Genomic DNA, 18,869 nt, shown 5'->3' with positions numbered 1-18,869 from the left:
GATTCAATGATTGAATGACTGTGACGTGCTTCAAACTCCTAGCAGGCGGGGCGTTAGTGACAGACGCAAAAGAATCGCTGGATTCTATTCCGGCCTGACCGAGAACCGACAGATGATTAGCCATGCTGTGACAGAGCATAGGAACATTTTCACTGAGAGGATGGGAGGTAGCCACTGACAACGGTGAAACCCTACATAAGCTTGCCATGGAAAGGAGTAAGAAGGATTGGATGAAGACAGTAGGAAAGCAGAGAGACGAAAGGGAGGCATCTTCATGCGCTTATCTGAAGTTCTTACCAATGAATTACATAAGTATCTCTATCTTTATCTTTTATGTTTTTATGCGTTCATCACCATATCCATTTGAGTTTGCCTGACTAAGATTTACAAGATGACCATAGCTTGCTTCATACTAACAATCTCCGTGGGATCGACCCTTACTCGCGTAAGGTTTATTACTTGGACGACCCAGTGCACTTGCTGGTTAGTTGTGCGAAGTTGTGTTTATGCCATGGTATTGAACACCAAGTTTTTGGGGTTCATGACCGGGGATTATGAGAGTTGTGAAAAGTATTGTTCACAATTTCGCGCACCAAGTTTTTGGCGCCGTTGCCGGGGATTGTTCAGTTTGGACAACTGACGGTTCATCTTGTTGCTTAGATTAGGTATTTTTTTTCTTCAGAGTTCTTAAGAATGAATTCTAGTGTTTCAAAGTGATGTTCTTATCATCACCAAAGCTGATTGACCTTCATCAATTTAGCTATTGAATGCAATGTTCTGCTGAAGCTTGGCTGACCATGTCTAATTCCTCTAGACTGAAGCTTTAGACTAACATTGCATGATTCCTGGAATTCTCATTAAGAATTTTGATACCTTTTTCCACTTAATTTTCGAAAAACACAAAAAAAAAACTACAAAATCATAAAATCCAAAAATATTTTCTTGAGTCTAGTGTTTCATTTTAAGTTTGGTGTTAATTGCATGCATTCATTCATGTGTCTTAGTGATCTTCAAGATGTTCTTGATGATTTCTTACTCTGATCTTTGAATTCTCTTGACTTGAGTGTTTTATGTGTCTCATATGCATTCTCATTAGTGTCAGTAGTTAATGTTTTGGAAATGTGTCGTTTATAAATGTGCAAAGATTTTTTTTAGTTTTATGTAGTTAATAATTTTCATTGAAGAATCTAAATATAAACAATAATAGTTATCAAATAGATAGTCACAGGCATTTTAAAAAAGAAAAAAAGATACCCAATAATTAGATTATTTAAAAAATTGAATTTAATTTTAAAAATTTTAAAACGTTTGTTTCGAGTTTCTAGCGGTTTTAATTTAATCTAGCATTAATTTCGATAGGAACAATTGTTGAAGAATTTAATTTTCAAAGGAAATAGTAGTAGTTACGTATAAACCGACTTATTAAATTAATGCGGTTAATAGCAATCAATTAATAATTGATTTTTTCCTAGGATTTCTTTTTTTTTTTGAAGTTAAATTAAATTTTATTTAGTATTTCGTTGAAAACGAACTTCGAAGGAGAGGGATTTACGGGGAGTTATTGGGATAGAACAGAATATTTGTTGGAGATTATCGAAAACCACAACGTTTAAATAGCTAAATTACTAACTAAATTTTTTTTTTGTAAAATCGCCGCGTTTTTAACCCCTCATTTTTTTACTATATATTTTCTTTTGATTCACAAGCGTGTAACATAAGTATCCTTCAGTAATCACTATTCACCTTCCATCTTCCTTAAAAGAAAAAACCCTTAAAGCAACCCCAACATAACACAGAATACACTGCTGAAGGCATCGACTCCAACAGCTTCGTCTTGGAGAATATGTCAAACAAGGTGAAACTCTATCCTCACTCTTCTCCTGATAGTGGTCGGTAGTTTATCATCATCTGCATGTAGTGTCAATGTACAAAAAAATGCAATCGTAGTAAAATCAAATTATGATGGTTAGGCATTTTTTAAATGATAGGGGGACTGATTTGGGTTTCTGATTTGATCGTCTGAAAAGGATTTTATGCATTTAGGTTTGATTAAGATTGTTCTGTTAAAGATTCAATAGATCACGACAGTAAACGATTACAACAAAATATAGTTGCACTGTGTGTGGAAAAATTGAACCACTTAGTTTCCAATTTCAAAAACATGCATGTGTGTTGATTTTAAATTAGAAGCTTCGACTGTATGGATTTTTTTAAATGAACTCTGACCTTGTTCCTTTTTGAACTTGGCAACTGTGTGACACTTGCCATAGACGACGACTTCGAAGGACAATGGTAAGAGAGTCCAAGAGATTGATAACGGTACGACACAAAGCTACAAGATGAGGTTTCTGAAGCCAATAATAAGGCCTTCAATGTTCAAACTGGTAACTAACATCCGTTTCCTTAACACCTCTTAATTTTAGAGTTTTTGCAATGCTATCGATGTTTTGACAGAACTTCACCAATTTGTAACAGTCATTACCTATAACTCCCGATGAGCTACCAAACCGCACCCCCTACCTGGACCTGGTTGTGCCTGACGGAAGGAATAACCCCTGTCGGTGCTTCTGGACGCAGCTCCAAAGTGGCAAAATTGTATTGACTCGAGGCTGGGAGGAGTTCTATCAGATGTACAAAATCAATCTGGACTCCATGCTATATTTCACACACAAAGGAAATTCCACTTTCCAAGTCAGGATTTTTGATTTTGGTGGCATTGAGAACTCGTACCAACTCCGTGATCCTGAAGAACCACCATATATAAGGACTGGTAATTATGAAATTGCAAAGTGTATCAACATACCTCCTTCAGCCAGTGCTAGAGCGGTTGCCGCAAAGGTCAAAAGCAAGTGGCCTTTCTTTGTGATGGACCTAACTGCTCGCATGATGTCGTCGCGATTATTGGTAAGCGTTAAGTTGTTAAGACATTTTGGTTGAAATATTATTTTACTGAAGTAAGCATTAAAGTAGATAATACTAACTGAAATTTCTTGTGTTATAATCAGCCGAACGTCCCTCATCTCAGTCACTTCACTGGTCAGAGACACCCTCTCATCCTCACACATGGCGACATACAGGTCGAAGCTACATATACAAGGTACAGTGGAAAAAGGGATGGTAGCTTCGGCGTTATTCTGGAGGATGGGAGAACTTTGCTTCATTGTGCAACTTCAAGCCAGGTGGCGTGGGTGACTTCGAGGTGATATCAACGGAGCCAGTGACGATCATCCAGGTTTGATGCAGATAGAATGCATAAGGATGAGTGACTGAAGGCGCTTAGTCCCTGTGTTTGACCTCATTGTCAAAATATATCATGCTAAGACTTTTCCATTAGGTTTAGAAAGTATTATATGTGTCTTGTTTGTTGAACAGTTATAATGACTTTTTTTTTGGTGTTATGAAATTGAAATCAACCTTTGGTATTAACTAAAACAGCATCGCGTTCGCAAATATTGTATGTTTGTGCTCATTTTTTAATTGACTTTTCCATTCTAACTTGGTTGGACAAAACTTAGTTTCTCGTTAAAAATGGCAGAGTTGCCTTTTTTTTTTGAAGAGTAGCCAGAATAAATTGATTACTTTGTTGGGCTTTCACGAAAAATGATAAAAAAATGTGGCCCAATAGGTGAGGAAGACAACAACTCCTCAAATTTTTGTAGGTCAAATTCTCTTTATATGTTGGGTTTACAATTGACACTTAAAAGGGGTTTTTTTTATCGACCAAAAAAAAAGGGGGTTTTTTTAAAAAAATTGGTTTGGTTTGACATTAAAATGTAAAAGAGAAAAATGTTTATCCAGAAAGATGATAACACCGGTAATGTTTGAATGAAGCTGTATGTAACCAGTTTTTTTTTTAATCTTGCTTTAATGTTGATAAACACCGGTGGACTTGTTTAAGGTAGTTGGGCTAATGAGTGGTGTGGGCTTATTCACTTTGCAGTGGGGATCATGTGGTTTCATTTTTGCAGGTCTAGAGCATAGATAAGAAGATGTGTATCTGGAATAGTAGAACGAGAACCACAAATTGCCGATCCTAATGAGATAAGACTTTATCCACATCCAAGATCACACTATCCAACACCAAGCGAGGGTTCTATAAATGGGCAGATTGTCTTCAACCCCATCAATGCTCGTTCGGTTGAGGTTTTCCCTAATTCCACAAATCGTCACAATTAGCGGTAGTATCGTGGATGCCCTGTATCGTCCCACAAGGATGGGTAGTTTCTCGCTAAATCAAAGTGGCTCTATCGTCGATACGATGGTAAGTTCTTATCGGTTTATGGAGTAATTTGTGAATTCATTATATTGGGTTGAGTATTTGGACATGATTTTGTTGGAACATGGATGTTAATGTATATAATTGATTTGATTAATGACTTATTGAGTGTTTTATACCTGATGTGTCTGTCTGGGATTTCAGATTATGTTCGGGAAGCAGTGTTCATTCGAAGTGTTGCTGGGTGGACTTTTGTGATCCAAGATGCACGTTGGTCGATGAAATTGACAGCCATGGGGTTGCCATCGCCATTCAGATGCTGGAAACTGCAGTCACAGGTGTCGCCGGAAGCAGTCGTATTGAAGGAATCCACTGAATACCCGAACCCAAAGCACCCAACAAATCTGACCATAAAGGTAAGACAATGGCGTGATAGTTGTAATGTGAATAAAATTTTCAGAGTTAATTGGTTAGTCTATGTTAACACCATATTGTCGGAGGTACCAGCGGGTGATGGGAAAAAGGTTTGACTGAGAAAAAAATATAGATGCTCGTGTCTGTTTGAATGAAAGTTGGTATGGAGTTGTTGGTTTCTTAGCGCTAAAGCATGGGTATTTTGTGGTTTTTTTGTGCACTGGTAAATCCATGGTGAATTCCTTGTGACCATACTGAGTGAACCGATGATTGAATTTTCGAGGTTGATCTGTTTCAGTCACGAGCACCGGGATGTGGGAAATGATTTTCCGTATCACTCCCTGCCGGTCGTTATGAAAACATTTCAAACTTGACTAGTCATTCTTTGCATCAGTCAAAGTGGATCACAATTAATTCGTATACGGATTCAGCATCGTACTTGAAAACCACAAAATATCCATGCTTTAGTCTTAAGAACTCAGGAAGTGCATACTAACCTTCATTCAACCAAACACTATCATCTACCTTCCTCCGTCTGACTTTTATTCCGTCACCCGTTGGTAGCTCTGACAAAATTGGAGTTGATACTCCTTCCCACTTAGCTGAACAAGGAACGTCTTCTGTAGTCGGTTTGACACACTAAATTAAAGTTCGACAACATGTCATCGGCTACAGACCTCGATAATACTGCCTTGGGTTTTGTCTTGAGTAATTCATAATTTTCATATGTACCGGATATCCGTATATTGTTTCACGAACGGTTGTACTTACGACCGCTGTACCTTTTTCACATACTTCTGCACGGATGAAAAAAGCAAAATGTTAACTAACGATATCTCATGTCATTGCACGACGAGGATGCGCAAAGGAAACAGATGACGTTGCTTCTCCCCCGAGACTTGAAGGTGGTGAAGACGAGAAGAACCATTTCCAAACCAACTTAGACACTTGTGCTGGGGTACCGATTCATTTTTCCCACGGAAGATATCCGTCTAGAGATTAAAAAAAATGCTTCTTTTTTCTAATTTAGAGTACAAGTGTCCCGGCTGGTGTTTGGGTGCATGCAGTATAGCTATTAAAAGAATGCGACTAATGGAACTTTGGTCCATGTGATGTATTTCTTTGAAGTTATATACTTGTATGTAACATAGGCTGTTGTTGTGTATGTAGGTAGAACACTGGGTTAGGAAATTCATGAAGAACCTAGAACCCACAGGCTAAAGGATAAGTAGTAGTTTCGTGGATCCTTTTTTTTCAGGTTTACTGAATTCATTATTTTTTTGGTTCATCTATTGTGTATAGTTGTCGTGATGAGTTTTCTTAATATCAGGTCATAATAGTCAACAATGTTACGGATGCTGGATGACTACATTTTGGAAACATTCAAGCTCTCAATCCCAGGAAGCAAAACAATGCCTATCAAAGTAAAGTCATGCCGTAGTGAAGTATCTGATAACATAGAAAGATTAGCTATTGTACAACTTAAAAGAAATGTCCGCAGTGTTTCAAACATTTATTGTTCCTAGTGTTAAATTTTGTCAGTATGTAAGACTCTAACACCATCAAAACGTTATTGAAGCTAATAATCGAAACTATGATATGAGCCATTAGAAATGTGTTGGTGTTTACGAATCTTCTGCTTCATATATCTATATATATTTTCAAACTGCTTTCATACACAGTGTGCCATTTCCCCTTGAATAAAATTTTCAATGCATACAGGAAATCCATAATAACAAAGTAGATTTAATGACGTTACATACATATAAAACCATGTATGAACCATTAAATCCATAATGACGTTACAAAAGAGATTTAAAACCATGTATGAACCATTAAACCTTGGATAATACAACCCATTCAATCTAATAATTTGGTTGATAAATCAAATGCACTAAGAAAGGAAACAAATCAATTAACACAGCTCTATTTTTTCAACTGTATTGCATAACCACAATGGTAGGAAGTCCTTACCCCAAATGCAACCACAATAAACAGCACAACTAAACTACAGCAATGTAAGCAAAACACATGCATATTATTCAACATTGTTGTCATCATAGTGGAATAAGTACGGAAAAAAATCAATTTACACAAATCTAATTGATCAACTGAAATGCATAATCACAATGGTAGAAAGTCGTTACCCAAAAATCAACCACAATTTACTGAAACGAGAATACAGCAATGTAAGCAAATCACATACATATAATCGAACATAATTATCACCCTAATTGACATATTCATAGTTAACGTAAATAAATACAGCTTAAAACTCCTCTAAACCAAGCAGTGACAATTCACAAGACTAATTCCTTGAAATGGTCAAAGTGTCCTATGCATCGACGCGAACAATACCATGTACGATCCTTGTTTGTTGCCACAAGACAGTGACGACGGTAACTGATGTCGGACATCCATCTGCACATGTCATGTGTCACATTTATCATCAATGACATCATTATCACATTCATAGTTCGTGAATGAATGTCTCTTGTCCTGTTGTGACTCCTTCACCTGCTGATAACATGATAATCCCCAATCAGAAACTATAATAATGCATACAACCATAATTTTTACGCATGGAGGAGTTTTACGCATAACACCTGTGTTAACGAGTCGAGATTTTTATTGAAAACACCATTCGTGGACGCGATGTCAATGGATTCGCTGCTTTCATGGAGGCTCCGCTGTTTTATATTTTTTTTTATTTGACAAGAAGAAGTACATCTTCATTAGCTTACCCAGTTCATGACACGGAAATTAGATGTTTACATTCAAAAAATTACCTCGACAAAAGTGTTGTCTTTACCCTTCCGGTTCCTTATACCCGTCGCCGTAAACTTCCTTGTTCCACCCTTTTTAAAAGGCTGCCCAAACAGAGGAACATTCACATAGTTTAATGGTTTTTAAAGGGACACACACCGAACAAGATTTTCACAGCCGGAGTCTATTTCGAATAAACAAATCGTACCTTGGTATTAGGTCCTGAGTGGTGTTCGGACTTAATTGAGAACGACCTCGAAGAATTAGCAAACCTTTCTGGACTAAAACCTGAGTCCTTGGCTGATGCATTGCCGTATGATCGATCGCAAGGGTTACCTTCCACACTATGCTGCATCAGATCTGGACAGCGCTTGTAGTAATGACCGTACTTGTGGCAATTAGAGCATGCTCTCTTCTTCCTCCAAGAAGACCTCTTGGAAGGGGCTCCTTTGCTTTTGACAACAAAGGGATCGTTGATGCCTTCTACGTTAACATTAGGAGTTGACTTGCCTTGTTTGCGTGACTGTAGACGGATAACTAAATTGACAAGTTCAGACTGGACTTCATCAAAGTCTGCAAGATCCTTGCAAGCAATATCACACAGCTTGTTGCAATTCGATGCCAATGCTCCAACTCGAAACTTTAAGACCCTTTCGATGTCATCATTCACAGGCATTTCTGTGCTAATAAATTCGTTCTTTGCATTTTTTGTCCACCTTTTGTATATCAACGAATCTGGAAACTCAAGTATGTTTTCGAACTTCATGGCACAGAAGATATGACTACAGGGAATACCACGTGATTCAAACAGCTTGCACGAGCACGAGAACATATTCTTACCTCTATCGACTTCCACCCGTTGATCTTTGGCCGGGTCTCCGAGAGCAGTCACACTAAACTCTACCTTGTCCAAGGTTGTGCTTAGTACCGTTATATTCAAAGCCCCTGCCCTCTGAATCTCATTACGAATTTCCTTAAAAATGTTTCGCGTGAAATAACATGATGCAGATCTTTCATATACCTCCAACGAGGTAATCATCACTGGCTCTGAGTACTGAGACTTAAAGTCAGCTATTAACTCGTTGTTTCTATACTCCTTTAAAGCCCTATCCAGGTTATGCATGAAGTCAATGAGGGTGTTCTTGCGATTAACATAAAATCTGATGAGAGAATTTATACCTTCACACTGTGATGTCGTCCTTATGTAACCGAAAAACTTATCCTGGAGGAAACAATGGGACCACATCTCACGAGTTTCGTACGTCTTTTCCATCCAGGTACTTCCAAGAAGGTTGTGCTTATCCAAAATGGCTATCCATCTCTGATCAAAGTCTCTCTGGTCGTTGTTGTCGTATATAAGACACTTAAAATCGCGCAGGAAATTAGGATTCTTTATATTTTCACATGCATTTCTCTGCAGATGCCATCCGCATAACCGATGGGTCGCATCAGGCAGGACATTCTTGATTGCATCTCGCATGGCAAGGTCTTCGTCAGTTATTACTGCTTTTGGACTTTTCCCACCCATCGCTTCAACAAAGGTTTCCAACAACCACTTATACGTCTCTATGGTTTCGTCGGATAGTAGGCCGGAGCCGAAGATAATAGTCTGCCCGTGATGATTGCATCCAGAGAAAATGACCAAAGGCTTGTTGTATTTATTCTTCTTGTAGGTTGAATCAAAGGCAACAATATCTCCAAAGCAGTGATAGTCGATAATTGACTACCCATCTGCCCAAAAAATATGCTCCATCCTTTCGTCACTAGTGAACGTATACTTTCCAAAGAATAGCGGATCGTTGTTTGACTTGCCAATCAAATAGTTTATTGCCGCACTGGCATCCCCGTTTTTAACTTTTGCCTGACGATAGTGATCGATGTGGTTGTACAAATCTTTCCGTGTGAAGCCAGCATGACGATATCCACCCTTCTGGAATGCAATATACCCCATAATATGGCAGCTCTTGACACCAAAATTATGAAGATTTTCCACTTGGACTCTATCAGTCACAGTGAGACGACGATTGGCCGGTACCAGATGCGCAAATTGGGGTGGCGTCAGATCGTGGTTGTGAGATTCCACAAAACATGATACCTTCCATCTACCGCAGCCGTAGTCAAGCTTTACCCTAAGCCGAGCTGGACACTTGGTTCGCGTTAGTGACCTTGCCTCCCTTGATCTATCATCCATATCAAGATACCTCATATTTCTCCAGCCCTCTTTGTTGCAAACAAGTTGCCTGCTAATGATTCTACCTTGATTATCCCTAACCACGTCGTCCTTCCTCATTACAAATCCATGCCAACAAGAATAAGCGTTATAAAACTGGCAGGCCTCATCCTCTGTCCTAAACTCCAGGTTCCAAATATCCTCCACCATTAAATCTGCTATTCTTTTTACACCACAAACTTCTTCACTCTTGCTAGTAGAATCCAGCGAATCCACATCGTCGTCTTCAGCATCGTCTTCTGCATTCGGTTGATAATCAAAATCATCACCCAAATCATTATCAGAATCATTCTTCACATCATCCTCGTTTATGGACATAATTTAACCCCTGCCATAATTTTACCCAAAAATGTCAATAAACGGAGCCAATGGCAGCAACGAAGGGAAGCTAAAATAAGCTGCATGTAAAATTAAATGAACCAAATCCAATTAAACTAACCCAATTTAATTTCAATTCCCCAAACCTAGCCACAGCATAGAACTAGATAATGTAACTTAATTTCCAAATTCAAGGATAGCAACCCAACACCCTAAACAGAGAACCATTAAAAAGGCATAGACTATCATCCAAATTGAACTAATCTGGACATACCTTGATGACAAGCAGAGGTTGAGCTTCAACGGATAAAAAATGCACTGTCGGAGTCAGAGGGAGGTGACCTTTACCTAATCCGACGCACCTAATTCAAAGGCAGCCGAAAATTGATTGTTGGTAAACTAGCTTCCAGCAGCCACAGCTTCGGATCTAGCAGAAGTTCTGCTACAAATTTCTCTACCGGAGCCACATCAGTTTAGCGTTCGCCCTCTCCTCAGTTGACGTCGACGCCAATCCGACGAAAGCAGAGTACCAATTCCGGAACCTGTTACTCGAAGGATATCATTCTTGCTAAATGGACGCTGAGTATAGAACGAAGGTGAAAAAATCAAACAGGGTTCGGTAGTGGGTTCTAGGATAACAAATTTCAGGGTTGGGTCGTGGGTATAGAACGAAGGCGAAAAAACCACCGGGCAGTGGGTTCTATGCGTTTTCCAGGAAGTGAAACATGAATTAAAGGCTTGTGAGACATGCATGTTGAATTTCAGAAAGTGATGGAGGGTATTTTATAAAATAAAAAACAAGTTAGAGTAATTATAAATGTTCTCCAATACATTATATAGTATATGTATACAATAATTAATGTAGTATTTGTTATAGTATATGTTCATTAAAGGCTTTTGCTGTTATCAATGAATATATTAATGCAAGGTTAAAAATTTTTTTTATCAATGGCTGAAATAATGACACATGTACAAGGGTAACTTACCTACAAAATTGCCATGGGTTTAAAAGAATTCACCTTATTTGTATATCTTGCCCCCAAAATATTGGTTTCTATATTTTGAATTTAGAATCTGAGGATTGATTTGAAACGATGACACAATTACTATAAATGTAGATGCCAAAACTTATGGTGGAACTGATAAATAAATGTATCCGATTAACAATCATAATCATTATCATCAAGATAAAAACAGCTCACACCGCAGAACAGAGTGAGGAAAAAAACACAGAGCACTTGTTTTCGTCTTACTTCTAAGAAAAAGATTTTAAAAAAAAAAGTCAAAGGCGTCAACGGGACTGGTCCCTTTCCATCCCCCACCGCCTGACACGTAGCTGAAACCCCAAGGCCGCGGCAAGAAACCTAACCGTCTTCGGCGGAGAAAGAACCGCCACGACCTTCCTAACCGTAGCCACCCTCAACTCATCCGCTCTCTGAAAAAGCTCTCCCACGGCGTTCCTCATCCCCCCCATAGACTCATCAAGCTCATCAATCTCCCCATCCAACAACCTCCCGACTCTCCTAACGCGTTGCAACACGCGCGGACTAGCCACGCTCTCCTGAAACGCCGCCATTGCAGCAGAAAGCTCCCTCTCCCCGGTCCTAGTCTCCGCCCTGACCCTCTCAATCGCACGGATCTGGTCCGGCGTGAGATCTTGAAGAGCGGTGTCGGCGAGGCGGAGGATTATGGAAGGCTTGTAGTCTCCCATCCACAGAAGTGCTCGCTCGTAGGTGGAGAGCCAGGTGGGAGAGAAGAGAAGCAAAACGTCGTCGTTTTGGAGGCGTGTTTTGTGCTCGAAGTATTGTTGGTAGTGGGAGAGAACGGATTCAATGAGAGCGATGTGTTTGTGTTGGGAGTCGGGAGCGTCGGAAAGTGTGAGAAGCTCGTCGAGGAGAGTCTGTTTGCGTTGGATCCATCCTTCGTAGAAAGCGTGAAACTGTTGCTGCGAGTTTGTTGGCATTGTCGTGTGCAGTGTTTAAATGTGTTATGTCCTCATTTATAGTGAGATTTTTGTAATTTTAATTTCATTTCATTTCTTAGCGGGTAAGATTTTTTGGGAGGGAGGCAGTGAGTGATGCTAATGGTGGTGGTTGGCAGGAAGCACCCAAGCAGGAGTATTCTTGTCGAGGTTGGTTGATGCGTGCCAATGGAAACACGGCAACGCACACAAGCAATTGTGGGACTCAAACTCCCACACGTAAATTTATCTTTTCCCAATTATTGGATTTTCTTAATGATTTTTTTTACATGTGTTTTAAGAATATATTTATGTGATTAATTACTATAAAACATATAAATAATGCTATCAAAATACTTTTTTAATATTTTTTATAAAAAAAAGTTTTTAAAGCAAAAAGATTAGTAAGTAATAAAATGAGAAATTAATTTTTTAAATTAAAATAATAGAACATATATTTTATGAAAGTTATAAAATTAATAGTGATTAATTTTTTTATTATTTTATTAATTTTTTAATTTTAAAAGATCTAAATTTTTTTTATATTATGTTTTAATCAAAGATGGCACTTAGATAAAGACGTCTGAAACATATTTTTTTATAGATATTTTCGTGTAATTAAAATTTATCACATATAATTGATTAAATCGTGTGTTATTTTTGTCAAAATTAGCTCAGATAAATTAATTTAATCGAGAAAATAGTGAATCAAATTTTGAACGGTCTAAATTAATATTATTTTTTATAAAAGATGACTATAATACTCTTATTATAAAAAAGACTAAAATATTCTTATTATATATATATATATATATATATATATATATATATAGAATAAATGACCATTTGTACCCATGAGAGATAAAAACGCTGACATTTGTATCCATGAAAGCTCGAAACTAATCTTGTATCCATGATAGATGCTGTCCGTGTGACAAAAGTGCCCTGGCTTGGATCTGAGCTTGGTTCGTGGGTTCCAAACCTACGTGACACTCCCAACCTCCCCCCCAAATTTGAGCCAACCATTCACCATCATCATCTTCATCTTCATCTTCTTCACCATCACCATCACCATAACCTCCATAACCTCTATCACCATCACCTCAGCACCGCCACAGCCACCTCCCTTCACCACAACCTCCGGCGACAACGACTTTATATCGAGTCAGCAGCAGTAGCGGCATTAGCCGCACCAACAGCTTCCCGCAACAGCAATGCCATCGAACAACTTGCAAAGGTATTGACATAACCCTAATGCAATAATGTCTCAAAATTCTCAATCAACCATGAAAATAGAACGGTAACAATGAGAGTTTTGGAACAAGGACAACTTACTAAAACTTGAAAAGAATAGAGGAATGGAGCGGCAGCAGTATTAGCTTCGTTTAAGCACAAACAACCCCACGGCCACCACCACGGCAACAGCGATTTCAGCACACAAGAGAGGAATCAGAAACAGAGACAATGCTGAGCAACAAACGGAGACAGTGGTTTCGGCGACAGCGGCGGCGACTTCCGCTAGTGACGCCAACGAGCTCCCGTGATGATGACGGCGACTGGGTGTGGCGGTGGTGGCAGGATCGGCTTTCCCTCTCTCTCTCATCTTCGCGCACTTTCTCTCCCTTTTCGAAGCTCGACAGTGACGCATAGTGAGGCGCGATGGCGGCCCTAGCTCGATGGTGGCTGGACAGTGGCGGAGCACGACGGCTCCTCTTCCCCCTTGCGGCGTCTCTGGCTCGCGACGGTGGTGGTGCGCGATGGTGGCTGGTGACGGCGCGATACCCCCTCTCGGATCTCTTCTCGTGCTCTCTCCTCAGTCTCTGAATCTCTCATTTCTCTGCTCTCTTCCTCCTTGCTCTCTTATTTCCTCTGTTAGTGTGTATGTCATGTGTTTTTGTCGCCGGAGGTTGTGGTGAAGGGAGGTGGCTGTGGCGGTGCTGGGGTGATGGTAATGGAAGTTATGGTGATGGTGATGGTGAAGAAGATGAAGATGAAGATGGTGAATGGTTAGCTCAGATTTTGGGAAGGGGGAGAGGTTGGGAGTGTCACGTAGGTTCGGAAACCCACGAACCAAGCTCAGATCCTAGTCAGGGCACTTTTGTCACACGGACAACATCTATCATGGGTACAAGATTAGTTTCGAGCTTTCATGTGTACAAATGTCAGCGTTTTCATCTCTCATGGGTACAAATGGTCATTTATTCTATATATATCGAAAACTCTAAATCCTAATCGTATGACAATAGAGAAGTAAAGGGCTAGAATTTAGGATTATTAAAATTAATATATATAATAGGAGTATTTTAGTCATTTTCGATAATAAGAATATTGTAATCATTTTTTATGAAAAATAATATTAATTTACATCAGTTTAACATTTGATTCATTATTTTTTTTGTCAAATTAATTTGTATGGCCTAATTATAACGAAAATAGCACAGTCTAATCGAATATATATGTTAAATTTTAATTATTAAAAAATATCTTAAAAAAAAGACGTTTTAGGTGTCTTTATCTGAGTGACTGACAAACCCCATTTTGACGATTTATCTTGTATTGATTTTAGGGGATTTTATCACCTTTTACCCACATTTATTCAATGAAATAGCATGGTTTTATAACTTCTCCCTTAATTGCGCTTAAGAGTGAAAACATGCTTTTTAGGACTTAAAATAGCTAAATCTAATTCTCTTTGATTCCACTAGATGCCTTGATATGTTTGCTAGTGATTTCAGATTGAAAAGGCTAGGAATGGATCAAAGGAGTGAAAAGGAAAGCATGCAAAGTGGAGAAATCATGAAAAGTCAAAGAAGTTGAACTTGCCCATGGACGCGCGCGCGCACCTGGCGCTCGCGCGCACCTGCGAATCACCCCATGGACGCGTACGCGTGCTGTACGCGTACGCGTCGGTGCCGTTTTATGATTTTTTAATGAAAACATGGCCAACGAATTCTGAAGGGTTGTGGGGCCCAATTGCAACCAACTTTGGCGCCAAAGATGCTATTTAAAGCCAAGGATTGAAGAGCAAAGGGGGATTCCAATCATTACACACTCATTAGGATTAGTTGGAAGTAGTTTCTAGAGAGAGAAGCTCTCTCTTCTCTCTAGAATTAGGATTAGGATTAGGTTTAGTTCTTAGATCTAGATTTAGATTCATCTTCTTCTACTCTATCTTCTCAATTTCTTGTAATTAGATTCATCTTCTTCTACTATTTTGTTGTAATTTCCTTTATGTTGTTCTTACATTTTGTTGTAGATCTAGTATTGTTCCCTCTACATTCTTTCAATTCAATAAGAGGTAATTCACAATAATTGTTCTTCTTTACTTTTCTATTGTTGATCTCTTGTTTTTGTAGTTGTAGATTCCTTTAATTCTTGCATTTAATAATGTTTACTTCTATTGCATTCTATGTGTTTGATAAAATGTCTCTTCTAGTTTTAGTGTAGATTTTGTCCCTCTTGGCCTAGGTAGAGTAATTAGTGACACTTGAGTTATCTAATTCCTTTGTTGATTGGTAATTGGAGAGATTGCTAATTGGTTTGGAGTGCACTAAAGCTAGTCTTTCCTTGGGAGTTGGCTAGGACTTGTGGCTCAAGTCAATTCATCCACTTGACTTTCCTTTATTTAGTAAGGGTTAACTAAGTGGTAGCAATGAACAATTCTCATCACAATTGAGAAAGATAACTAGGATAGGACTTCTAATTTTCATACCTTGCCAAGAGCCTTTTATAGTTGTTAGTTTATTTTCATTGCCATTTACTTTTCATGCTTCTTATCCAAAAACCCCAAAACAACTCAAACCAATAACAAGACACTTTATTGTGATTCCTAGGGAGAACGACCCGAGGTTTGAATACTTCGGTTTATTAATTTTAGGGGTTTGTTACTTGTGACAAACAATCTTTTGTATGAAAGGATTAGTGATTGGTTTAGAAACTATACTTGCAACGAGAATTCATTTGTGAAATTCTAAACCATCAAAAATTCATTCGTCAGTGACTCCCTTCAATCAAAAGTCTTTAGTTTAAATTTCATCAATATAACACTACAACGTAGGTGGAGAGTAACTGTGGGAAAGTAGCGTCCATGGTCATACTCGTTGCAGATTGGTAGAATTGCGGCAAAAGTGAGTTGCAGTATGACAGAAGTCACAAAACTATCCTAGATAGCGGCTGGGCAGTGAAAATCACTACGAAATTGGGCATATATATTTTTAAGATTCAATAAATTATCTTTTTTTTTGCGCAAACAAAAATGAAAACAGAAAGAAAAAATAAATAACTAACATAGTTCAGTAAACTGCCAAAATTTAATTTTACGTGAATTAAAAATCGCTGCTAATTGGAGAAAAAATTGTCGCAAAACAACACTTTTATTGTAGTGTAACTTTAGAAATTGATCTAAATGTTAACTCATTTTTTTCTATAGATTAATGATAAAAAAAACCCCTTTATTCATAAGTAATATTACTAATAATAGGTAAATTAAATAATTTAATTTTTTATTTTAATATAAAATTAGTATAATAAAATAATAGTGAATATTATATAGAGCTATAAAATATTCTGAAACTGGAAATATGAAATGGTCTGAACATAAATCCGAATTTGAGTCGTGATTGTCTGAAGCCTGAACTCTGAATGTTGAAGTTTTAAGAATAGGTGTTTAAGGAATAAATGATTTGTTTTATGATATATATTTTTGGATATATCTGTAATGAAAAATTATTATTTTATTTTAAATTAAATTTTAAAAATTACTATTAAAAAGTTTATTTAAGATTAAAAATTAATTAAAAAATGATAAATTCATATTAGTGATATATTAACCATAAATAGTATAAAATGACTTAATTTATCGTTATAGCACATAATTTTATTTATTTATTTATTTAAATATTTTATCATCAGTCTATGAGCATGAGGCGGTGACCGAGTGACGGTGCCTGCAAGTAATCTCCGGGATTCAGGTGATGGTTTCTTTCCCTGGTCAACCGCAAATGATTGCATTAATTGGGTTGGAATCTAACTGTATCAATTGTTTTTTAGTTGGGTTATTAAATTTTTTTATTGAATATTTTTTATTTCGTTTTAATTAATACCATATCAATTCCTTTAATTCAAATATATCCGTATTTCAGAAGTCTATTTTATTTGAGTGGTATAATGTATTCTATGAATACTAAATTCAAAATACTCTGTCAATCACCCAAATAGTGAAATTATTACCTTATTCTTGTTAAGAGGATGAAAAAAAGATAGAAAATTTTTTCCTATTCCAACCTAACTTTTCCTAAGATTTCTATTTAGATGAATTGGCTCTTACCAAAGTTATATATCGAAAATGAGTAACCGCGGAACCCCCTTTAACACCCCTTTTCCCTTTTTTTCCCTCTTTTCAAAGTTGAATTTCTAAGTTCTTTATTGAACTCATTTATAATCTATTGGTTAACAATAGATTTTTAAATAAAATTTAGATTTACGATAAAAAATTAAAAAATGAGTGATTCTCTACTTTCAAATAATTTTATATTCAAATTCATCTAAATAATTTGAGTTATGTGTTTTTTTTTTGTTTTTTTCTTACTCTTCTTTTTCTTCTTCACTCCGGATGCTACGTCTTCTTCTTATTCTCTTCTTTTTTTATTATTTTTCAATTTCGTTACCGTCGTTATTAACAACACCTCTTTCTCTTTCTCCTCCTCCTCCTATGAGAATTTCATCTCTTCCTTCATTTTCACTATTCTCATCCATCATTATCATCTTATCGCTATTGTCTTCTTCTAATATGTATCGTCGTTATCGTTATCATCGAATTCAAATTTATATAATGGACAATTTTCGGTTCATTTGATATTATGCAATGGTTTTGTTTTGAGCTAATTTTCGGTTCATTCGAGATGCAAGTGTTTCTAAATTCGAATTTATATAATGGACAATTATTTGTTCATTTGGTATTATACAATGATTTCGTTTTGATAATATTTTTTTGTCCATTCGAGACGCATGCATTTTTGAATTCAAATTTATATAATTGATCATTTTCGGTTCATTTGGTATTATATAATGATTTCGTTTTGATAATATTTTCAATTCATTCAATCACCACACAAAGAATCAAAATCAATAAAGATGTTAATAAAATATTAGTATTGTTGGTGATGACGATAATAATGATGGAGGAGGAAGAAGAAAAGAAAAAGGAGAAGATAAAAAAATTCAAATATAAAAGAAAACAGAAGAAGAAAAAAGAGAAGGAAGAGGAAAAAATAGATGTGATGGTATAGTGTGATAACTGAATGATAATGAAAAAAAATAAAGAAAAAAGAAAAAGAGAAGAAGAAGAAGCAGCAGTAGAAAGAGGAGGAATAAAAAAACAGACGAAGAAAACAAAATCCCACAGCGTAAACTACATGATTTGGATGAACTTGATGTAAAATTATTTAAATGTATAACGAGACTCTTATTCAGTAAACAATAACAAAATTTAATAAAATATCATTTTAGTATAACATTTAAATTTATATATATTAAAAATCTAAATAAATTTTATGTATCCACTCAATCTCAGGGTACTAAAATTAATTATTTTTTAAATTCGTAAATTAAAAAGTCATTTTTAACACAAATTTAATTACATAATTGTATAAAATTTTTTATGTTCTTAAAAATTAAACTCTTTAAAATATATATGAGTCCTAAATGAGTTTTTGTATTTTTTGTAAAATTGTTTTTTTTTACTTCTATAAAATATAAATTTATTTTTTTTCACGTTGGCCTAATCAAATTTAAAAGATAAATATTTTTAATCTTTGTAATAAGTTTTTTTTTAAAATTGATAATATAATAAAATATTTTGCTAATAGTATATGTTAAAGTTATTATTAGTCTAAATTTAGAAAGTTTATTATTTTAATAAATATACAATAAATATATCAAAAATTAAATTTGTAACTTTCTATATA

General features: G+C 36.5%; 2 protein-coding genes across 2 annotated transcripts; both read right to left on the bottom strand.

The window, feature by feature from the left end:
- Window positions 1-6,655: 6,655 nt before the first annotated feature.
- Window positions 6,656-9,854, bottom strand: LOC112705054 (protein FAR1-RELATED SEQUENCE 5-like). The gene is made up of 2 exons (XM_072200772.1): window positions 7,237-9,854; window positions 6,656-7,150 (listed from the first exon to the last, which is right to left on the bottom strand). Exon 1 carries the CDS (start codon window positions 8,922-8,924, stop codon window positions 7,581-7,583), a length of 1,344 nt encoding a protein of 447 aa, XP_072056873.1. The 5' UTR covers window positions 8,925-9,854; the 3' UTR covers window positions 6,656-7,150; window positions 7,237-7,580.
- A 1,381-nt stretch (window positions 9,855-11,235) lies between these two features.
- LOC112705053 (protein ZW2) lies at window positions 11,236-11,907 on the bottom strand. The gene has a single exon (XM_025755911.1). It carries the CDS (start codon window positions 11,905-11,907, stop codon window positions 11,236-11,238), a length of 672 nt encoding a protein of 223 aa, XP_025611696.1.
- Window positions 11,908-18,869: the final 6,962 nt, after the last annotated feature.

The sequence above is a fragment of the Arachis hypogaea genome, chromosome 8 (assembly GCF_003086295.3).
Source record: "Arachis hypogaea cultivar Tifrunner chromosome 8, arahy.Tifrunner.gnm2.J5K5, whole genome shotgun sequence".
Lineage (NCBI taxonomy): Eukaryota > Viridiplantae > Streptophyta > Magnoliopsida > Fabales > Fabaceae > Arachis > Arachis hypogaea.
The sequence above is the reverse complement of the archived record's forward strand: the minus strand, read 5'-3'. Positions and strand labels throughout refer to the sequence as shown.

Bases quoted from the DNA above. Each gene is read 5' to 3' on its own strand.
- LOC112705053 (XM_025755911.1), bottom strand. From the start codon at position 11,907: ATGCCAACAAACTCGCAGCAACAGTTTCACGCTTTCTACGAAGGATGG.
- LOC112705054 (XM_072200772.1), bottom strand. From the start codon at position 8,924: ATGGGTGGGAAAAGTCCAAAAGCAGTAATAACTGACGAAGACCTTGCC.